Source organism: Cydia splendana, chromosome 5 (assembly GCF_910591565.1).
Source record: "Cydia splendana chromosome 5, ilCydSple1.2, whole genome shotgun sequence".
NCBI classification, from domain to species: domain Eukaryota; kingdom Metazoa; phylum Arthropoda; class Insecta; order Lepidoptera; family Tortricidae; genus Cydia; species Cydia splendana.
The window spans coordinates 6191594-6211490 of NC_085964.1; the positions used below are offsets into that span (position 1 = coordinate 6191594).

The 19897-nt window shown below is 39.8% G+C and overlaps 2 protein-coding genes across 2 annotated transcripts in view; one reads left to right on the plus strand and one right to left on the minus strand.

The window, feature by feature from the left end:
* Positions 1–18636, plus strand: part of LOC134790516 (leucine-rich repeat and fibronectin type-III domain-containing protein 3) — a 37164-nt gene extending 18528 nt beyond the window's left edge. Inside the window, exons 2-5 of the mRNA XM_063761338.1 lie at positions 15269–15439; positions 15715–17268; positions 17700–18228; positions 18349–18636. Coding sequence (XP_063617408.1) covers positions 15269–15439; positions 15715–17268; positions 17700–18228; positions 18349–18611 — 2517 coding nt within the window. The 3' untranslated portion in view covers positions 18612–18636. The remainder of the gene's footprint in view (positions 1–15268; positions 15440–15714; positions 17269–17699; positions 18229–18348) is intronic.
* The window catches only part of LOC134790517 (rab3 GTPase-activating protein catalytic subunit), a 44183-nt gene that overhangs the window by 22669 nt on the left and 1617 nt on the right, over positions 1–19897 (minus strand). The window contains exon 2 of the mRNA XM_063761339.1: positions 19708–19895. Within this exon, the coding sequence (XP_063617409.1) occupies positions 19708–19895 (188 nt within the window). The remainder of the gene's footprint in view (positions 1–19707; positions 19896–19897) is intronic.

The following is a 19897-nucleotide window of genomic DNA, read 5'->3' on the forward strand; positions in this document are numbered from 1 at the left end:
ATGAAACCCTGTAAGGGCACAGCAAAATACCATTTTTCATTTAACTAACTAATAATACTTTGCTTGTGATTCACAGGAGAAAGGTACAAACCGAGACCATGACTTATCGGAGTCGTGCCAATGCTGAATCACAAACTTTCGCTGTGGATGTGACAAATGGCGTTTTTAAAACTGTCTTTGTTTAGGAGAGATCTCGTATTGTGCAACTCGTTAACTCCTAATTCATGATGTTATCGTTGACGAAGTGCGTCATATGTTATTCTCGTGACAGCATTAATTTGTACGCCTTTCGCATCTACGGTACCTAGTGGAGACTCTTATTAATACAGACTATATTCTTTTTATCAAAGCTTCACTTAGCTTTCCTTTAATCTACTGTTATTTATTTCATAAATTTATCGTGTTCCATTTAATATTTCTTAGAAAAAAAATGTTCGTCTTTTAAAGGACACGTTTTCCACCTACACACGGAAGTGTGGAAAAGCCGACGAAATAGTAAATACTACACGAACTATTTCGGGTTACTACTCAAATTCAGAATTCCGAGTAATCCTTACCGAGTCACATCACGTCTAATACGTAGGTAGTCCCTCAAAATGTCGAGATCGATGAAATCGGGTCACTTCATATAAAATATTTCTAATTTATATATAATGTAGGTATCTCCTTTTAATTGCATTATTCAAAGAAGCCGAGAAACCAATTAAAGGTTATAAATAACGCTAAAAGTTGTCACGAAACTTATCCCTGGAGGCAACTGCGGTGTCAGTTAGTTCCCAAGATTCCAGGCGGAGTGACGGGGGCATGAAACTTTAATGTCGTATCTTGGCAGAGCTTGCGATAAATTTATAAAGGGAGCTACAAACTTTTATCCTTCCAATATAAATCTCCTGCAGATTGGCGATGCAAATTTGATGATATACCTACTCACGTTCATAATACTTAAGACAATTATCCGATCAGTCAAAAAATCCAGAGCTTAAAGATTTTTTGACATCAAATATTGAACTAAGAATAATCCTATTGCAGATTTACGAGGTCGAGGTAGATAGTCTGGCAATCGTTATAGTTATTAAACGATTAATCAGAATTTGAGATTCAATTCGCCTCGCCCTGTTGAAATACAGGATAATATTGAAATGCAAAACATGACAGCCATTCGCTGGTGAATAATCGAGCGAGTTTAAATTGTTTTAAATACCTAGTCATTTTATTTGACTGTTTATAGTGAGTATATTTATTTAACCGCGCTTTTGTAAACACACACCCACTGAAGCGCGGTTGATATCGTTATCTGCGCTCGTTTCATTCATAGTCCAACGTGAATACGAATTGTATCCGCGTCTATCAGCGACTTGATTGCTTCAGAGGAAATAGATTGGAGCGGCCTTTATTTAACTTGCACTGTATGTACTTATATGTATAAGTAAGCTGTTTTTATTTCCAAGATACTAAAAAGACAGTTCTATTCGCAATTTACACAATCCAACTAGATTGATTGGGTAGTTCGGTAGCAGAATGGGTAATTGAACTGTCATTTTAGTATCAGGGATATAAAATAAGAGTTTGAATAGTGCTTTTAGAAATTTCGAACCGTTTAAATACTTTAAATGCACTTGTTAATGCATGTTGCGTAAATATGGAGAACAATTAACATTATTTTTAAACATGTATGTATTGGATCTGTGCGATGGACACCCGATACCGTATAGAGATCATAATTATATACATATCTTTATTCTTTATGTAGTCTGATTCGTCCCTAATAGTTTTCATAGTTTGTCAGTACCTTACCCATTACAAACTCCTAGAGCTAATAACGTGCTAAATATTAATATCGTCATGTGCATCTACTTCTTTCTTTCCAACGTAATTTCGAATTGTATCCGCATCTATCAGTGACTTGATTGCTTCGCAGTCAGATTGTATACCGGCATTTTTTTCTATAAACACCGCCCATACAACCATTTCCAGTCGCCGTTACGACGCGGTGTTGACACATCTTGTGTCGACACCGTCTGTTTCGGTCACAATTCCAGTCGCAGAGTCGTCGCCGTGTCGACACAGTTACCAGAAATGGGGAAGGGTCGACACATGACACAAAGTGACATAAAGTGTGGTCGCCGTGTGCACACATTGTTTCGGGTTTGCGACTACTTTATGCCAAAATCATTCGTTCATTCGTTCATTTTGTTCCTGTCAAATGAAAACTGTCAGATGGAAAAATACTTAAATAAAAATAAGTGACATTAATACGCCATCTCTAAAACGGATTACAAGACGTAATTATATATTGTTTGCATTTATATTACAATAGGACTTAAATTATTATGGGGAATTAAACTGCTCGAGTGATTTGATAAACTAAGTGTAATATAATCAACGCGCCACCACATTGTTTTAGTTTAGCCGGAAATGAAATTGTTTACTTCTCAGTGCCTGTGTTCATAACTATATTATTTGAAGCATTTTTAGTACTTCGATGCGTATACTATACTTAAATAACAGAAATAACGCTTTACATACTACGAAACTTGTTAATTATGATGTATAAATATGGTTTAAGGCTGAGAAATATTGCAGTCACAAAGTAGTTGCAATGTTTCGACTTTGTGTCGACTCTGTGTTGACACATGACACGCGCTGTCAAAAGTAATAACAAAGTTACTGGTATGTTACTGGATTTGCAAAATGGCTCCTTGTGTTGATTTGTTTTCAGATATTCTCAAAGTGTAAAAATGCCGTGGTCAGAGATGGACATTAATCGATTAACTGTTTATTCGACTAATTAATGGAATAAAAAAAGTTAATTCTCAAATTTTAATCGCGATTAGTTTAGTCGACCTAACATAGATTGAAATTGAATTAATCTGAATATTAATCGAATAAATTATCGATTAAATCTCGATTGAAAGTTGACAGGGGGCCATTTTTGTACGTAAAAATAATAGAAATGTCTTGCATGCAGATGGTAGCAAAACACTTTGTCATAAAAGTCGAGATGGGTGTCGATATATAGGTTTTAGGGAGTGCCGATTTCGAAAATAATGACCATTTTGGAATCCGAAATGGCGGCCATGCACTGTGTCATAAAAGTCGTCATGGATGTCGTTTTATACGTTTTAGGGGGCCCCAATTTTGAAAATGGTGACCATTTTGGAATCCAAAATGGCGGCCATGCACTATGCCATAAAAGTCGTCATGGGTGTCGTTTTATAGGTTTTAGGGGGCGCAGATTTCGAAAATGATGACCATTTTGGATTCCAAGATGGCGGCCATGCACTATGTCATAAAAGTCGTCATGGATGTCGTTTTATAGGTTTTAGGGGGCCCCGATTTAGAAAATGATGACTATTTTGGATTCCACTTTTATGACAAAATACGTAGCCGCCATCTTGGATTATAAAATGATCATCGTTTTCGAATTCTGCACTCCCTAAAACCTATAAATCGACATCCGTGACGACGCATGTTATCTTTATTTTCAGATCTAACAAATTGCTACAGAATACAAAGGACAAAAAAGAAGCGAGGAGGTAATGAAACAAGCAAAAATACAGATGATTCCTCGACGCAATTGGGTGATTCTTAAATTGTGTCCAGATTTTTTTTGTCATAAAAGTTTTTATTTTTCACATATTACTCTCACAAGTTCCGTGACATTTCGACCTTGTAATTTTTTAAGTAAATGTTTTTGTTTATCTATGAGGATCTCACTAGAATAGTATAATCAAGGTATGTTTATATTTGATGAATGAAATAGTAACGCAAAAAAAAAAAATATTTGTGTCTTATATTCCTGCCGAAGACTTTTATTTTACCTTTTCCTTCTACACAAGTTTGCCCAAGTAATAAGAATTTAGGGCTCTCAATTTTATTTTGACTTCTACAACAGTAAAGCTACGAGGCCATGTTTGGTATCGTTTTCGTATAAATTCGCAGTACCAAATTTAGTTAAGGTATCACATTGACACCATTCCGAAGTAAAAACATATAAACTTATTAAAATACTTTCTTTTAAACTCCTCTTCACGCTTAAACTGCTGAACAGTTTTAATTTAAATTTGGTACACATATATTTTGAGTCCCGAGACAGGATATAATAAGTTATCTCAAAAATCATCCTTTAAAGGTGTGAAATGAGGTGTAGGGGGGAATTCAGAATTGACTTCTTGGAGTTAATACTGTTTAAGTTTAGGTTTGAAGTCATGTTTTTTCATCATTTTTAACTAAATCAAAGATGTAGACCATCCCAAATTTCATATAAATCGGTTCAGCGGTTATTGATTTCCCGTACAAATTTCTACGCCACTTTTCACACCTTCAAAAGATGATTTTGGTTATAAGATCTATCCTATGTCCTGTTCCGGGACGCAAACTATTTCTATACCAAATTTCAACGAAATCGGTTCAGCGGTTAAGCGTCAAGAAGAGTTTCAAAAAAACCGGCCAAGTGCGAGTCGGACTCGCGTTAAGGGTTCCGTACATTAAGTCCGACTCGCGTTTGACTGCACATTTCTAATAGATTTTCCTGTCATCTATAGGTAAAGAACTATTTTTTTTTGTATTCAGACGGACATACATACAGACGCACGAGTGATCCTATAAGGGTTCCGTTTTTTCCTTTTGAGGTACGGAACCCTAAAAAGATTTATTTTTATTTTGTGGAATGGTGTCAATGTGATATTTTAAATGGATTCAGCACCCCAGATTTATACGAAAACGATACCAAACACGGCCTAGCACCTTCACTGATATAGATATATCAAGATAAAATTGAGAGCCCTAAATAAACTTTCAAGACTCAACTCAACTTTCATTTTGTATAAGTGGCCATGTCGCTGAGATGCATAGTTTCCGAGATATAATCGAAAAACGGGAAAATGGGACCTTCAAAGCCCCCTCTCTCCCCCCCGCTCAAGGGCTACGGCCGGGCACTTTTGATATGTTCACCTCCTAACTTGTCAAACCGAGTTACGGAGTCAAAAATTGTGTTCCGAGCATTTCCCTCTACAACTTTTGGAGCATTCGTTGCCTGACCTAAGTAGCTTATTGAATTTCTTTAAAAACTTTTCTGTAAAAGGTTGACGGGTGTTGGGTGTTTATATGGTTTCGGTCGATTATTATCATTTGCATTGCCCATGATGACTTACTAGAATTACGAGCACACGAGACACTAATAGTAGTTTGACAAACCTTGGTTTTCAAGAGGTATTTTATATTGACATTTGCTGTCACAAATTTGCTGTCAGATTTAGTCGCAAACCGCACGCAAAGTGCACACAAATGTGTCGACACCTTGTTACGGAAAAGTGTAGACACGGCGACGACACTTTGTTTCGAAACAATTCTAGACACATTGTGTGGACTCTGTTACGACACATCTGACATTTAGTTACCACTTTGTGATTCTGCGACTGGAATGGTTATATGGGCGAGAGGATTCTGCTCGTTGGGTTGGGATGTTATGCCAAACGCTTAACCGAGCCTATAAAAGTCGAACGCGTATAAGACCCAGTATAAGTGTGCTCTCCGAGTACGTATAGCTTTTACGGCGGTCAAGGACGTGTGTTGTAGTGGTTAGTCGTAACCTTCGCCTCGGTGCTCTAGATAAGCATTTGTAACGGTGGCGCTAGTATCCAGTCTCGTGCCGCATAAGGATCGTGTCTTGAATGATCCCGCGGCGTAATTTGCGGACGTGCGTTGAATAGCCCGTGGAAGTGGATGCGCGGCGGCACGCTCCCGATCAGTGACTAGTATATTATAGACTGCTAATCGGCCGCATACGTCATCAGATAAACTAGTTGTCCCTTTTGTTCCTTAAAAGTTAGGATAATGGACTCCAATTCCTTGTTGTGGCTAGGTTCCTATACAAAAACAGAACCAGAACCGGGAATTTTTAATTCTTGCCACACTAATAACCCTAGTTACGATATATGTCACCTAAAACCGGTCTTGGCGTAGTTTTGGACTGTATATAAATAATGATTTCTTTTTCTCTAATTAATTTACTTTTGGGTAAGTACAGCAGACAAATTAGAAACTAAATCTGTGTCGATTGACCCCTAATCTCCATACAAATTACTGCATCCGATCGCAATCCGATAAGAACTGCTACCGAGACAGGTGAGTGTGAATCAGCTATACTTGTCATTGTTGTAGACGGTAGAGATTAGAGACCTACTTTCTCGGTTCCACACAATTTTTTGTATGGCGCATTGATATTCGCTTACCGATGTTATGACTTATGACACTATGATATATCTTGATCAATTGTTTTATGTAAGCAAAGGTCCTAGACCTCGTTAAAGTGATACCATCTACTGTTTTTATCTCTGCTGGACGCCTCTTTGTGCCCGTGCAGATTTATTAGTAGATAGTGTAGTTACTTCGTCTTTAATAATAACTAGTCTGTGACCCGATATACTAATAATACGAACATTAGGAGATTTAGGAGCGTTATTCGTGACGCAACGCGCAATACAATTATGTTTCGCGATGGAGTCAGGAGCAATAGGGATGTCAAACCTTGATTGGAAATTAACCGGACGATTTCACTCGAACACTGTTCTATGATATTCATTTTAAAACTTAAAACAACTTTAACCAACCACCTTCCAACACTTAAATAACTTTTTCTCAAACATACAATGAAATGTCGTCGTTACGTGCGTTATAACAGGCTTCGAAGTGTCACGTTTCGGGCGGACCAACTCGAGAGAAATGTAAAGGAATTTCATACAAAATTGAAGGCCTAGGCCGGGAAGTAATTTTCCCTTTAATAGTACCCCTTTAAGAAACCCTTAAGCAATATTCAAAAAACACAAAAAAAAGAAAAAAAACGAAAAAAAGAAAGAAAAATATTTATAGGGCTGTATCTCCAAAACCGTGCGTCGTAGCGCAACAATAATAAAATTTTCGTTCCTCTTTACGAAACCCCTAATTAATATTAAAAAAAAGGAAGAAAAATCTTTATAGGGCTGTATCTCCTAAACCGTACGTCGTAGCGCAAAAATAATCAAATTTTCGTTCCCCCTTAAGAAACCCGTAAGTAAAACACTGATTTAAACTTTCACGATTATTAAACATTATCAAACTGCACAACGGGACTTAATCGCGTATTTAAGTTTTAAGATTTACCTCCGACGTTTCGAGGACGGCGTTGTCCCCGTGGTCAACGTCGGACCACGAACGGGAACGTCGGAGGTAAATCTTAAAACTTAAATACGCGATTAAGTCCCGTTGTGCAGTTTGATAACCCGTAAGTAATATTTAAAAAACACAAAAAAAGAAAAAAATACGAAAAAAACGGAAGAAAAATCTTTATAGGGCTGTATCTCCTAAACCGTGCGTCGTAGCGCAAAAATAATAAAATTTTCATTCCCCTTAAGGAGCCCACGCACTGAATAACCTATCACATTAGGACATGAAACAATTATTATCATCATCAATTTTTATTTTTATTTCATTGCATGTTTAAGAAAAGCACTATACATACATCGGCGTGAAAAGAGGTTGTCGGCCTCACAACTAGCAACCCCTTACTTCCCAGCCTCTGTAGTAATGTACTATTTCAGCAATCTACAATAAGCTTTGTTCTAAATAATTAACCACTCCAATGACGTATCTTAAAACCTTGGGCCAATTTTTTTAATTTCGAGTGTAACGTACGGAATGCTACATAACCGCACGCAATGCAAGACTGAAACCGTATAGTGTAGGAAACGAAGCAAGTGGTTGTATGGAGACCCATGCATTAATTTCTCAGTCGATGAAATTTTGCTTGGTTATTGTATAGTATGAGCCGAAACGAAACTAACATATAAATATCCAAAAAAAACCGGCCAAGTGCGAGTCTGACTCGCGTTTCTAGGGTTCCGTACATAATTCCGACTCACGCTTGACTGCACATTTCTAATAGGTTTTCCTGTCATCTATAAGTAAAGAACTATTTTGTATATTTTTTCAATGGAATGGTCATTTTTTGGCGATTTGTATTTTCTTAAATAACTACAAACCTATGTATTTTAAAATTAAAAAAAAAAAGTCCAGCTTTGGGTTACTAATTTACATATGTGTACCAAATTTCAACTTAATTGGTCCAGTAGTTTCCGAGAAAATAGGCTGTGACAAACAGACAGACAGACGCACGAGTGATCCTATACGGGTTCCGTTTTTTCCTTTTGAGGTACGGAACCCTAAAACACTCATAAGTTAGGTATGTACTTATACGTAAAAATACAAATCTGTTTATATATTTAACCGAGTAATTCCTCCGTCCAAAATTATTTTACCAAACTTATTGGTATTTCTGCTGGGATATTTTTTTATTTTATTTCATATATTATTGCAATACGTTACATGAATATGTCCGGTGAAGACGAAAGTTTGAACGGAGCATTTTTCCGTAAAAAGATATTAACGATTTAAGACTATAGGTATTTACTTAAATACTATTTTGGAATTCACGAAAGACCGGGATGTATAGGCATACATCCCGGTCTTTTGATAGGCTTGCGTGGGGATATAGATCCAACACGTAGAGGCCCTTTGGAGAGCTTTAATGTCATGTAGAACGCCTGCTGGAACCCGTTCACAGGCGCAACAATAAACACCCATGAACCGGTCCCAGCAGGCATTGGGACTATTGTAGAAAAAGTGAATAGTATACCGGTCTACATATCCTGGATTAAAGTTTGGGGGGACAATGAGACTGGGCTATTGCAAAGAAGTCCGGACACCTGCCATAACAATGCTAACACACGTTATCGAGGCAGGTGGTGAATTGCCGCTGACTAGATACTAGAAAATACTATTATTATTATTCTTTGGATATTTATACAATACTTTTTATTTTTTGATACTTTATCATATTGTAAAGTTTTTTCTAGCTGAGGAATTACTGCGGGGTCCACTACCTTTATTTACTACACTAGTAAGAAAATCGCAGTGTTTTCTAAGCCTTATTATCGTCATTAAAAAAAAACATACAATACATACTTCAGTTAAAATGATCTTTCCAAAAAATAGGGGTCAGTGGAATTTAGGCCCGCCAAAGCGTAACAGTGGTTGCGGACTTCACGCAGTCGCATGTCCAATCCAATCATCATTCCCCGTTAACCTTTGGAAAGATCAACACAGTTGTGTTCACAGCGGCTTTCGTACATTCCACGATGAACAAGCGTTAGCTAGTTTCATTCTGCTAAAGTGCCATCTAGTGAGGAATTGGGTAACTAAATTACTCCAAGAAACTTGAATATAAACGAATACAATAAATAAATATCGTGACATCTTAAACTTGTTTTTTATAATTTACGTATGAAAAGATACAATATATTAATAGTGAAGGGTTTTAAGCTTAAGTGACATTGAAATAAGTCAACAGCAATGAAAAGACGTCGAAGACACCGGTCAGTTGCGCCATCTGTTGGCGTCAGCTATAAAGCTTGTTATCAATATGCCTGATTGATACTGGCAGTTTCATACAACTACATCAGTACATCACTCTAAACTTAAATAAAAGCAATATTAATAGCATCTCCACAACATAACAGAAATAAACAAATAGGACAAAAAAAACAACATTCTGAAATCTAACGTGCACCGCCGAGAAAAATTAAAATGTTCCAGAAAGTTTGACATAACACACGTCCGGTACCAGCCCGACTAAATTTAGACGCTTTCCAGTTAACTCGCTTTCAATTAAGAGTTTTGTACCGAGCGGCAGGTGGATGCCAAAAGTTGAAAACAATAAAATCTGCTGGTCGCATCGGCCGTGTCAGAGGTACAACACCGATCTGATGGAACTGTGCAAATTTTAATAGAACTGTCATTCACCACGGACTAGTTAGTCCATGCATTCAACAAACCACGCTGGAGAATCAATTGGAGTAAGTTTAATAGTATCTCGAGATCACGGCAAAAATAAATGTTCAGTTGATGACCTCTGCCCCACAGATGGTTCAATACAAATAGGTATCAAATATTAGCAGCCATGTACTACATTATGTTGTCACTGTAGCACTCAAATCTAAGAATGAAAACAAATACAAGAACCCAGGGAAGATAGTGACATTCTTACACGAATACATCCAAAACTGTCAGCAGTTGTTAAGAGACAACTTTACTAATAATGCACTTGTACTAATGACTAAGATTGCTTAAGCCATGCATGTCGGGAAAGTTCCTAAACGGGATTGCAACAGCAGAGCAATTTGCTGCAGTTAAGTTCGTAATTACTTTCGTCTCGGGAAAACAATAAGGTTCTATCCTAGGTGTTCTTAAGAAAAATTAATATAACACAAGGGTGTATTTAAGACGAAAAGATAACCATAACAAATTAATTTCAAGAACCGCAAAACAAGGCTTACAAATCGAGAGACGCAACTTTAAAATCTCAAACCGCGAGACAAAATTTAATAAACAAGTAATTATCTTAATTTTTCAAATTATGATAATTGGGTTTTTAAATACTTAAATAATTAGCGGTTAGCGAAACCGTCGTGTCATCGATGTTACTTGTTGGTAGTGAACGAGCTCGAGCTCAAAGCTACGAGACGCGAAAGTGAATCGCGTAAGCTCGCGTTGCGGTCCCGTTAGCGGCGAATTCGAAGATGTTCGTAAACGCATGCAAATGGGCCAGTGTGACGTGCCACCTCAAAGGTGCCATAAATAGGAGTATCATCACGGTATCATAAACTCTCTTCTTCTCTTCTAATGTTTATCTTATATTATTTATTTTCGCCCTCTTTTATAATTTTATTGACTTTCCTCTAGTCTATTGTACTCAGTGCTATATTTGTCTACCGTTCTTCATCAATTCTCATCTACTCAAAGGTTAACTGGAAGAAATCCCTTAAAGGGATAAGTTCGCCTTTGTACTGCCTATCCTGTGCCATAAATTTGTGTTTTGTGTTTTGTACAATAAAGAGTTTATAACTTTATACATACATACATAGTTACTCTCTATTTATAATTCAAAAACTTATAAACAAGTTTACTCAAAAACTTGTCTATAAATTCATCTGTATGTCCAAGTTGATGTTTTATGTTTGAACTTTGACTGTATAAGTATATTATACATTACTCCGCAAACTACAACAGAGTTCGTGAGTTTTATCGTAGTTCTAAAGGTTTGAGGTAAGTACCTCTACCTAGCCTCTTAAATCTTACTATTGAACATAATTCAAAGAGGCGCACTTCCTATATATTTCCTACGTATTTTTTCATTGGCAGTATGCACGTAAACTCTTACCTATACTACGTGGATAATCAATAGTTACATCAATAAATTCCTTCGGCACCAACCACGCTTGTAATGAGGCAACTGAAATAAAATCAATGAACTGACTTAATTAAAATCGTAATTCTCACACACGCAAATGAAAACTAAGTGGATTGTAGTGTAGGTTAAAACAAGGTTCATCATACAAGGTTTTAACTCATAAATAACATCTCCCTAAACATAGGTATTATTTTATATTTTTAAACCCGACGGAAGTGTGTATACTCTGGCATTTGAGCTCCCCAACAGATGAACCGATTTGAGTGCGGTTTTTTTGGTCGAAAGTACTGCTTTAATTTGGTTGGGAGTTTTTAAACTAAGTTATTGTGGAAATAATCATAAACATTTTCTTCACAAAAACTAATGGATTATTTTATGAAGTATGTAAAAACCAATATAAAGTATACATACATGTCTGGATAGACACAAGAGGTATTGATTGTGAGTGTAATCTGATACTATAGTTTGTCCACAAACAGCAGTCAATTATTTCTGGACGTCGGCAAATGTTTGCCGCAGTCTGTCAGCCTGTCTGGGTAATGTTAATGTATTACGGAGCGAATAATACTTAGACCATGTTACGAGATAGGTGCAAACGACGTTAAAAACATCACATTAAATTCACACGTATCTATTACTTTGTCCATACTTCTTATGATAATGATAGAAATCTCCATAATAAGAGTATTGCAAAAATACTCAAGAAAAAGTAGTAGTAGTATTGTGCAATAACAGTCGCGTGCACAGAGATTTGGGACTGGGTAGGCAAAATTATATCAGAACACCGGGCAAGTGCGAGTCGGACTCGCGCACGAAGGGTTCCGTACCATAATGCAAAAAAAGGCAAAAAAAAAACGGTCACCCATCCAAGTACTGACCCCGCCCTACGTTGCTTAACTTCGGTCAAAAATCACGTTTGTTGTATGGGAGCCCCACTTAAATCTTTATTTTATTCTGTTTTTAGTGTTTGTTGTTATAGCGGCAACAGAAATACATCTGTGAAAATTTCAACTGTCTAGCTATCACGGTTCGTGAGATACAGCCTGATGACAGACGGACGGACGGAAGGACAGCAGAGTCTTAGTAATAGAGTCCCGTTTTACTCTTTGGATACGGATCCTTAAAAAATGAGAGCTACTAACTCACCAAAAAAATTGCGTGATGGTTTTCATTTTGTTGTCAAGTCTTTTCAATTACTTACTTCTTTTTTTGGCTAAACGAAAGCTTCGAAAACGTATCATTTTTAATAGTTTGCACACACACACACCCACCACAACTTTCACAGTTAAATTATCCATTTTTTCACTAATCGCACTTTATAATTTCCGGCAACTGTTAACTGTTATCTCATAAACTCACCAAAACAAACAAACAATGGCGACCGAATAAAAAATGAAAATAAACTTAACCAAATACTGTAAACGAATAAAAAAATAGTCTCGTATTTGCACTAAATTACCATAGCAAATGCTACTTTTTAAAATAGTCACATAAACATCGGAACTATTCGGAAACTTTCGGGCTTCATTCGTTTAGGTTTGGTACGAAAGACACTGCCTATTGCGTCTAAATGTGTGCGTTACTTGTATAATTGTGTGCTCGTACTTATAGGAAGGCCCATTACACTGTAACCGCGTAACGACGAAGGCACACATAGAAAGATTTAGACGGAAATGTTTTCTGTCTTTGCCGTGCAAGGCACGTAGCGGCGCTAGTGCCGCGTGGTGTAAACTTCGTCGCGTAGAATTATTATAGATGATGACTTGATGACAAAGCTTAACCGGTAGATGGAGCGCTTATTAATTTTTAGAATGTTTTAAGTTATATCGATTACTGATAGTACGATCAAGTATAAATTAAATTAAGTAGTTTAAGAGGATAGACATCGGAATTATAGTAGGGTAGGCAGTGCCTTTTTGCCTTTATGAAGTGCACGCCACTGTGCAATAAAGAGTACCTATCTATCCTCTATCCTATTGTATTGCATGAATAAGTAAACATTTTGGATACCTAATACACATTTCATCATCACCCGCAAGCAAATATTTTGTGGTAGTCGTCCTTTAGGTCTCATAAACTACAAAAAAAGAATTCTTTTGCGTTTGTGTAATAAAACAATCAGTAGGTACTTATTCAGTATTTCATGTTAACAGTAAATTATTTCCTGGCGTTTCAGTAATCTCGCAATCCCGACAACTGATCAAAATTCTGAGCATTTCATTCCTTGAATTAGTAGGATGAGCGCGTGGTAGGGAAAGCCCGCGTTTCCCGGCCGGCGGCTGCGGCCGCCACGCTGCATTTCCCTGCAACGGTCCATGCACCGCTTGATTGCAGCTCGTAACATGCGCCGTGGTTTTCTTGTACATAGCTTTATTAGGAGAAACGCGTAGTTTTATCAGCCACACTTCACTTTTCTTACTTTACTTTTCTTAAGTGTATCATCGATACCCTTACATCTTTACCACAAAATATTAAAACTCGATTTTACTATCATCGTTTTCTAAAATGGCACCTATTAAGATCAATCACTATCTGAGGGTCGATCCATTTGAAGTTTTGTAGGCCAGCAATTTTATACCTTAGTTTTACCCCACAGAGTGTGGCAACGAAACAAAGATGTGGAAATGCAAGCTAATACGTCAAATCATAAAATCGTGGTTTTCTTGTACATAGCTTTATTAGGAGAAACGCGTAGTTTTATCAGCCACACTTCACTTTTCTTACTTTACTTTTCTTAAGTGTATCATCGATACCCTTACATCTTTACCACAAAATATTAAAACTCGATTTTACTATCATCGTTTTCTAAAATGGCACCTATTAAGATCAATCACTATCTGAGGGTCGATCCATTTGAAGTTTTGTAGGCCAGCAATTTTATACCTTAGTTTTACCCCACAGAGTGTGGCAACGAAACAAAGATGTGGAAATGCAAGCTAATACGTCAAATCATAAAATCGTGGTTTTCTTGTACATAGCTTTATTAGGAGAAACGCGTAGTTTTATCAGCCACACTTCACTTTTCTTACTTTACTTTTCTTAAGTGTATCATCGATACCCTTACATCTTTACCACAAAATATTAAAACTCGATTTTACTATCATCGTTTTCTAAAATGGCACCTATTAAGATCAATCACTATCTGAGGGTCGATCCATTTGAAGTTTTGTAGGCCAGCAATTTTATACCTTAGTTTTACCCCACAGAGTGTGGCAACGAAACAAAGATGTGGAAATGCAAGCGAATACGCATTGATTCCATAAGAAATCGTAATAAGACAATTCGACTTGCAGTTTTTCTATTGGACACAAAATCACGTGCCACGAGCCTTAGTGAAACTTAATAAATAAGTTATGTAAGAGCTTATTCAAATATGCACCGGGAAACGGAAAGTGAGCAAAGCAAGACATCTTTAACAAATAATTAAACACGTGAAGTGAGGTGAGGATGAGCGGAGCGGAAAGACACTCGCGGAGAAAATGTCACCGCGCGGATTCCTCGCCTGTCCAATTAGAGCTCACACAACGCTTTGCAAGAGTCTCGTGAAATCTTCATTTCTGGCGCTTTTCTAATTATAAGGCAGTTTTCTTACTTACTCGGGTTACTTATGCCTTCAATTAGCGTTTGTGTGAAGAAAGTAAGATTCCTCGGCAATTCATTTTAAAAATACCTAAGTATAAATAATCTTGAATCCTTAACAGTGTCAATTATGTGACTATGTGTAGCCTAATTTGACTTGGTGCAACATTTAAGGGCAGCTCTAGGTTCACACTAAATTAAAATTATTCTTCCCTTGTCTTTGCATGTCTGAGTGGTCTGGCCCATTCATGAGGAGGAATTTCATTCCAGTCCTATACTACCATTGAAAACTTCACCCACGATATATGATAACTGCTAATAAGTGTGATTTGCACTCTGCCAATTACTACACGACCATAATATAACTACATATTTCGATTGACAGTGTACATTTATTGTTTACAGGGAGTGGGAATGCGCGTCTCATGGCTTCGGCCGTGGGTGCGCGTGGTGGTGGCGGCGGTGACGCTGGCGCAGGCGCTCGGCACGTGTCCGTGGGACCCCGTGCCCGCGCTGCAGGCCGCCTGCGTGTGCGCCGTCAACCTCGCCAGGGACCTCTCCGTCCAGTGCGACCAGGTACCTATACCCACATACGTGGTGACCGCTAGCGACATCTAGTGGATATTAAGAGATAACTCAACAATAAAAAATTGGCCCCTTAAAAAATATATCGAAATACTTATATGTACTAATTAATATTATGTCATTTGGCCAATGACAAATCAAAATCTACCAAAACAATCTAGCTTTGTTTTTTTCTTCAGAATATTCAAATTACAATGATCACAAAATTTATATCAGAAGTAATTTCAAAATTCTATTGATTAATACTCTGTATGCTTATATTTCAGGTGGACTTCGCTGTGCTTTTAAAAGCACTGAATTCGAGCGCAAGAAACATTCCAATAGACTTATTGTACATCAACAATTCAACGATACCGGCGCTCACGGATGGCATGTTTACGCACTTAAAGATTCACAACGTTCAGATCTCCGGCTGCAAGATCACCCGAATAGATGACGACGCCTTTCGCGGGCAAGGGCCTCATCTGAAGAACTTGAACTTGCAAGATAACGAGTTGTATGAAGTGCCAGTTAAAGCTTTTAAGATATTAACGAATCTTTCGCTTCTCGACATCTCAAAGAATCGCATCACTTACATAGATAACCATTCGTTTATAACATTGCGAAAACTGACAACATTAAAAATATCAGACAATAACGTCACACTGGCGCCCCACGCGCTGACCGGACTCGAAAATTCGCTAAAAAATTTAAATCTTAAAGGAACTAAACAAAAAAGCGTCCCAGAATGTATAAGAGGTCTTCGCAGCTTAGCGTTCCTCGATCTGTCGCAGAACAGCATCAGAGAATTACCCGGACCTGAAGGCAAGCAAACCTTTGAAGGGTTAGATTCCTTGACAGCGCTTAACTTGGAACGAAACCTGATTGTGACGCTTAAAGAAGACGCATTTGCTGGTATGAAAACCACATTAAGTTCCCTGAGTCTCTTAAATAATCTCTTACCGGAATTTCCTGCCGCTGCGATTGGCACATTATCGGAATTAAGAGTTCTCGACATAGGGTTCAACTTATTAAACAAGCTGCCTGGAAATGCTTTTGGAAGTAATCCATCGATTACACTTCTGGCATTGGACGGTAATCCATTACCCACCGTGCCGGCCGAAGCTCTTGCCCATTTAAACCATACCCTTCGAGGTTTAAGTATCGGAGGACGATTTTTGAATTGTGATTGTCGACTTCGCTGGATTATAGAATGGATACGAGACGGTGAACTACAAGTAACCTCTAGAGAAAGAAATCCCCAGTTCTGTGGCCACCCGCCACAATTCCGTGAGCGCGGTTTCTATAGTTTCCAACCAAATGAGCTGGTTTGTGAGCACGGAACGACGGCTACTCCAGAAGAGTCGACTACGCCACAGAGGCAGATTAATGATTGGAAGATAAGTCAGACAACATCGACAACTGCGCGAAGTACAACCACACGCACTACAACTACAACAACAACGGCTGCAACCAGTCCTGCTACGACTACTAGTAGTGAGGCATCGTCGAAGGCGCCGGTGACCACGACGGCGTCCGCGCGGCCCCGCCCCCCGCCGGCCGTGCGCCCCGCGTCGCCCACCTGGCGACACGCCCCTCACCAGCGCCCGCCGCTCGTTATGAACTTTCCCCAGAAACCAAAAGTGGACGACTCGAACGAGGTCATCGTTAAGAATGCCTACAGGCAAGACAACTCTGTCATTATACAATGGGACTCAGACGTAGCGAATATTCTTGGATTCCGAGTGGTGTACAGACTGTTTGGTGATAAAACTTTCAAACAAGGCCCGCCGCTTGAAGCCAGTGAGAGGGAATTCAAAATAAAAAACGTTCCATCCCAGGTGAGTGCTACACAAATGTTTAAATAAGTACAGTGGCCATCAGATATATCGGAGCGGCCAAGGTGCTCACAAATATCTGAACACGTCTGTCAAGGCGCTAGAGTGCGTGTTCAGATATTATTGACCACCTTGGCCTCTCCGAAATATCTGATGATGGCGACTGTACCTACATGCCACGTCTTATGCACGCAAAAAGCAAAATACTTATGTACGTTACCTACTCGATATACTTTTTGCGAAGGCACTACAAAGACTGAAGTAATTGCTGTTCTTTCATTAATCTAATGTTTATATGCCTAAGTACGCTTGGTACGGTTGGTTGTTTTGTGTATAGATCACTGTTTGATCACGATTATAATAGTAAATCGTAAAAATATGAATATGTTTTATTGCTATACCTATATGGTATTAATATCTCTGTATGTGTACAGGAATGTATAGTGGTATGCGTCATCTCGCTAGAAGAAGTGCACGTGAGCCCCGAAACAGTGCCGTACTCGCAGTGCCGCGAGGTGCGCACCGTGTCCGCCGCCGCCTCCAACATGGATAAGATCACCATCGCCGCCAGCGCCGCCATCTGCGGCACCATCGTGGTGGCCGTCCTCGTGTTCGCGGCGGCTTCTCGTCGCCGAGCGAGGACTGTGCACAGGCTGCACAACGACAAGCTGCCCGGCGCCTGCTGCGGCGCGCTCGGCACGCCCAGCCCGGGTGGCCCGCTGTCCTCCCTCGCCACGCTCGGCGCGTTCGGCAAGCAGCGTGAGTGGGATCAAGTGTCGGCTTACAGCGCACGTTCGATCCCGCGAGCACGAACCTATACCGAACCGGCTCCCCCCGATCCCCTGCCCGGCCGGCCCGGCCGCGCCCGCTCCCTCGCCGACGGCCAATCTCAGCACAGTTACGCGCCCTCGGCCCGCTACGGGATGCCCGGCTACCCGGGCAGCCTTCTCGGATCTCGAACCGGTAAGTCATGCTTGATCCCGACCCGATCCTGAACGCTTCCTTTTCTTCTCACTATCGCTATCGTAGCTTAGGCCCGCATTCGGGAGCATATTTTTTTCAATACGGTATTTGGATTTTCAGATCTCCGTCAGTCGCGGCAGTCCCTCGGGGCGGCATCGGAGCGGGCGTCGCGGCTGTCGCTGAGCGGCGCGGCGGGCGGCGCGACGGGCGGCACGGGCAACTCGCGGCGGCGGCCGCGCTCGCGCTCGCGGCCCGCCAGCAGGTACAGCGTGGGCTCGCTCGGCATGGGCTACTGCGACACGTCCGACAACTGGACCGACCACGACATGGACATCTACATGGCCCGGAACCCGACGACGCGGGGCGGCCTGGTGCCGTTATAGCGAGCCCGGGCCGGGGCGCGGACGCGGCGCGCGGGGAGCCCACGCGCGCGCTGCTCGCCGGCGCCGCGGCGCGCCGCGCGCTGCACGTCGTGGTCCGCGCGTGAGCGCGCCCCAGCCGCCCCACCCGCCCGCCGCGCGGCCGAGCCCGGCGGCAGCCCGCCGTGGGACAGCCTCGAGAAGAAGGCCGATTCCAAAAACAAGAAGTGATCCGAGGGTGACCGTCGTAGTAGAGATCGTTACCACTACTTTGATCGCACGCAAGGAAAATTTACGCCGTCGATGACATATTTACAGTGAGCAGCGGAAGTCGCAATTTCGGCCGAACGTCGGTCAGTATTGAATGTTGAACATTTTATCCAAAGAAAAAGAGGCATGGGTAAATAAAATTATAAGCTTCGTTTTCTACGTAGCTTCTGCTGCTGCGCACACGAGACTTAAAATAGACATATTAAGATATTCCCTCCACCCGAAGTAACGAAACGAATATTATGGATCCAGAAATCGAGCAACTTATCCATTCCATTTGGTTAATTAAGAACTAGTCAGATCCGAGATCGTTTCCGTCCAACGAAATTATGAGACTTAAATCATATTTTTAACTAATTATTTTATATGGTGGAAAAGCAATATTATTTAATATACGCTATTATCATTGTTGTTTATTTTGTCGATATACGTACTTAATGTTAAGTTAGATATTTAATAGGTATTGTAATTATTTTTAAGTTGTAAATATTAGATATTTAAGAAAGTAATATAATCCAGTTAATTTTTCCAATAACCAAATACAAGAGAAGCATAATCCAAATGGTGCTAAATGTTATTACAATTTGTACATACACTTTACTCATAATTAAATCAATATTGTTAATAAATTAAAATATTTTGACTATTAAACTGTTATAACCACAAATCTGTTGAAAAGTTTTAATTCAAATATAACTGTTGTAATTACTATAACAGACGCATAAGGGATAATTCCTTATCCATCTGACACAAAACAACAACTGGCCTATATTTTCCTGTTATTCAAAAAACGAACTAATATTGAAAATGGCCAAATAAATATTTTTTCATGACCATAAGTCAGACTTACCCTGGAATGAGAATGCGACGCTCCCAGCGGTACTGCAGTTCCTGAGTGAACTCGTACCACACGTGTGCTAGGTAAGGCAGGCCGCCAGCGTCCAGGAGGCGCGCCGCCGCCACTGACAACCGCCATACAAGCCCGTTGCGGGGCGAGGTCTTTAAGTACCCGAGTAACTTAGACTCACCACCCTCACCCT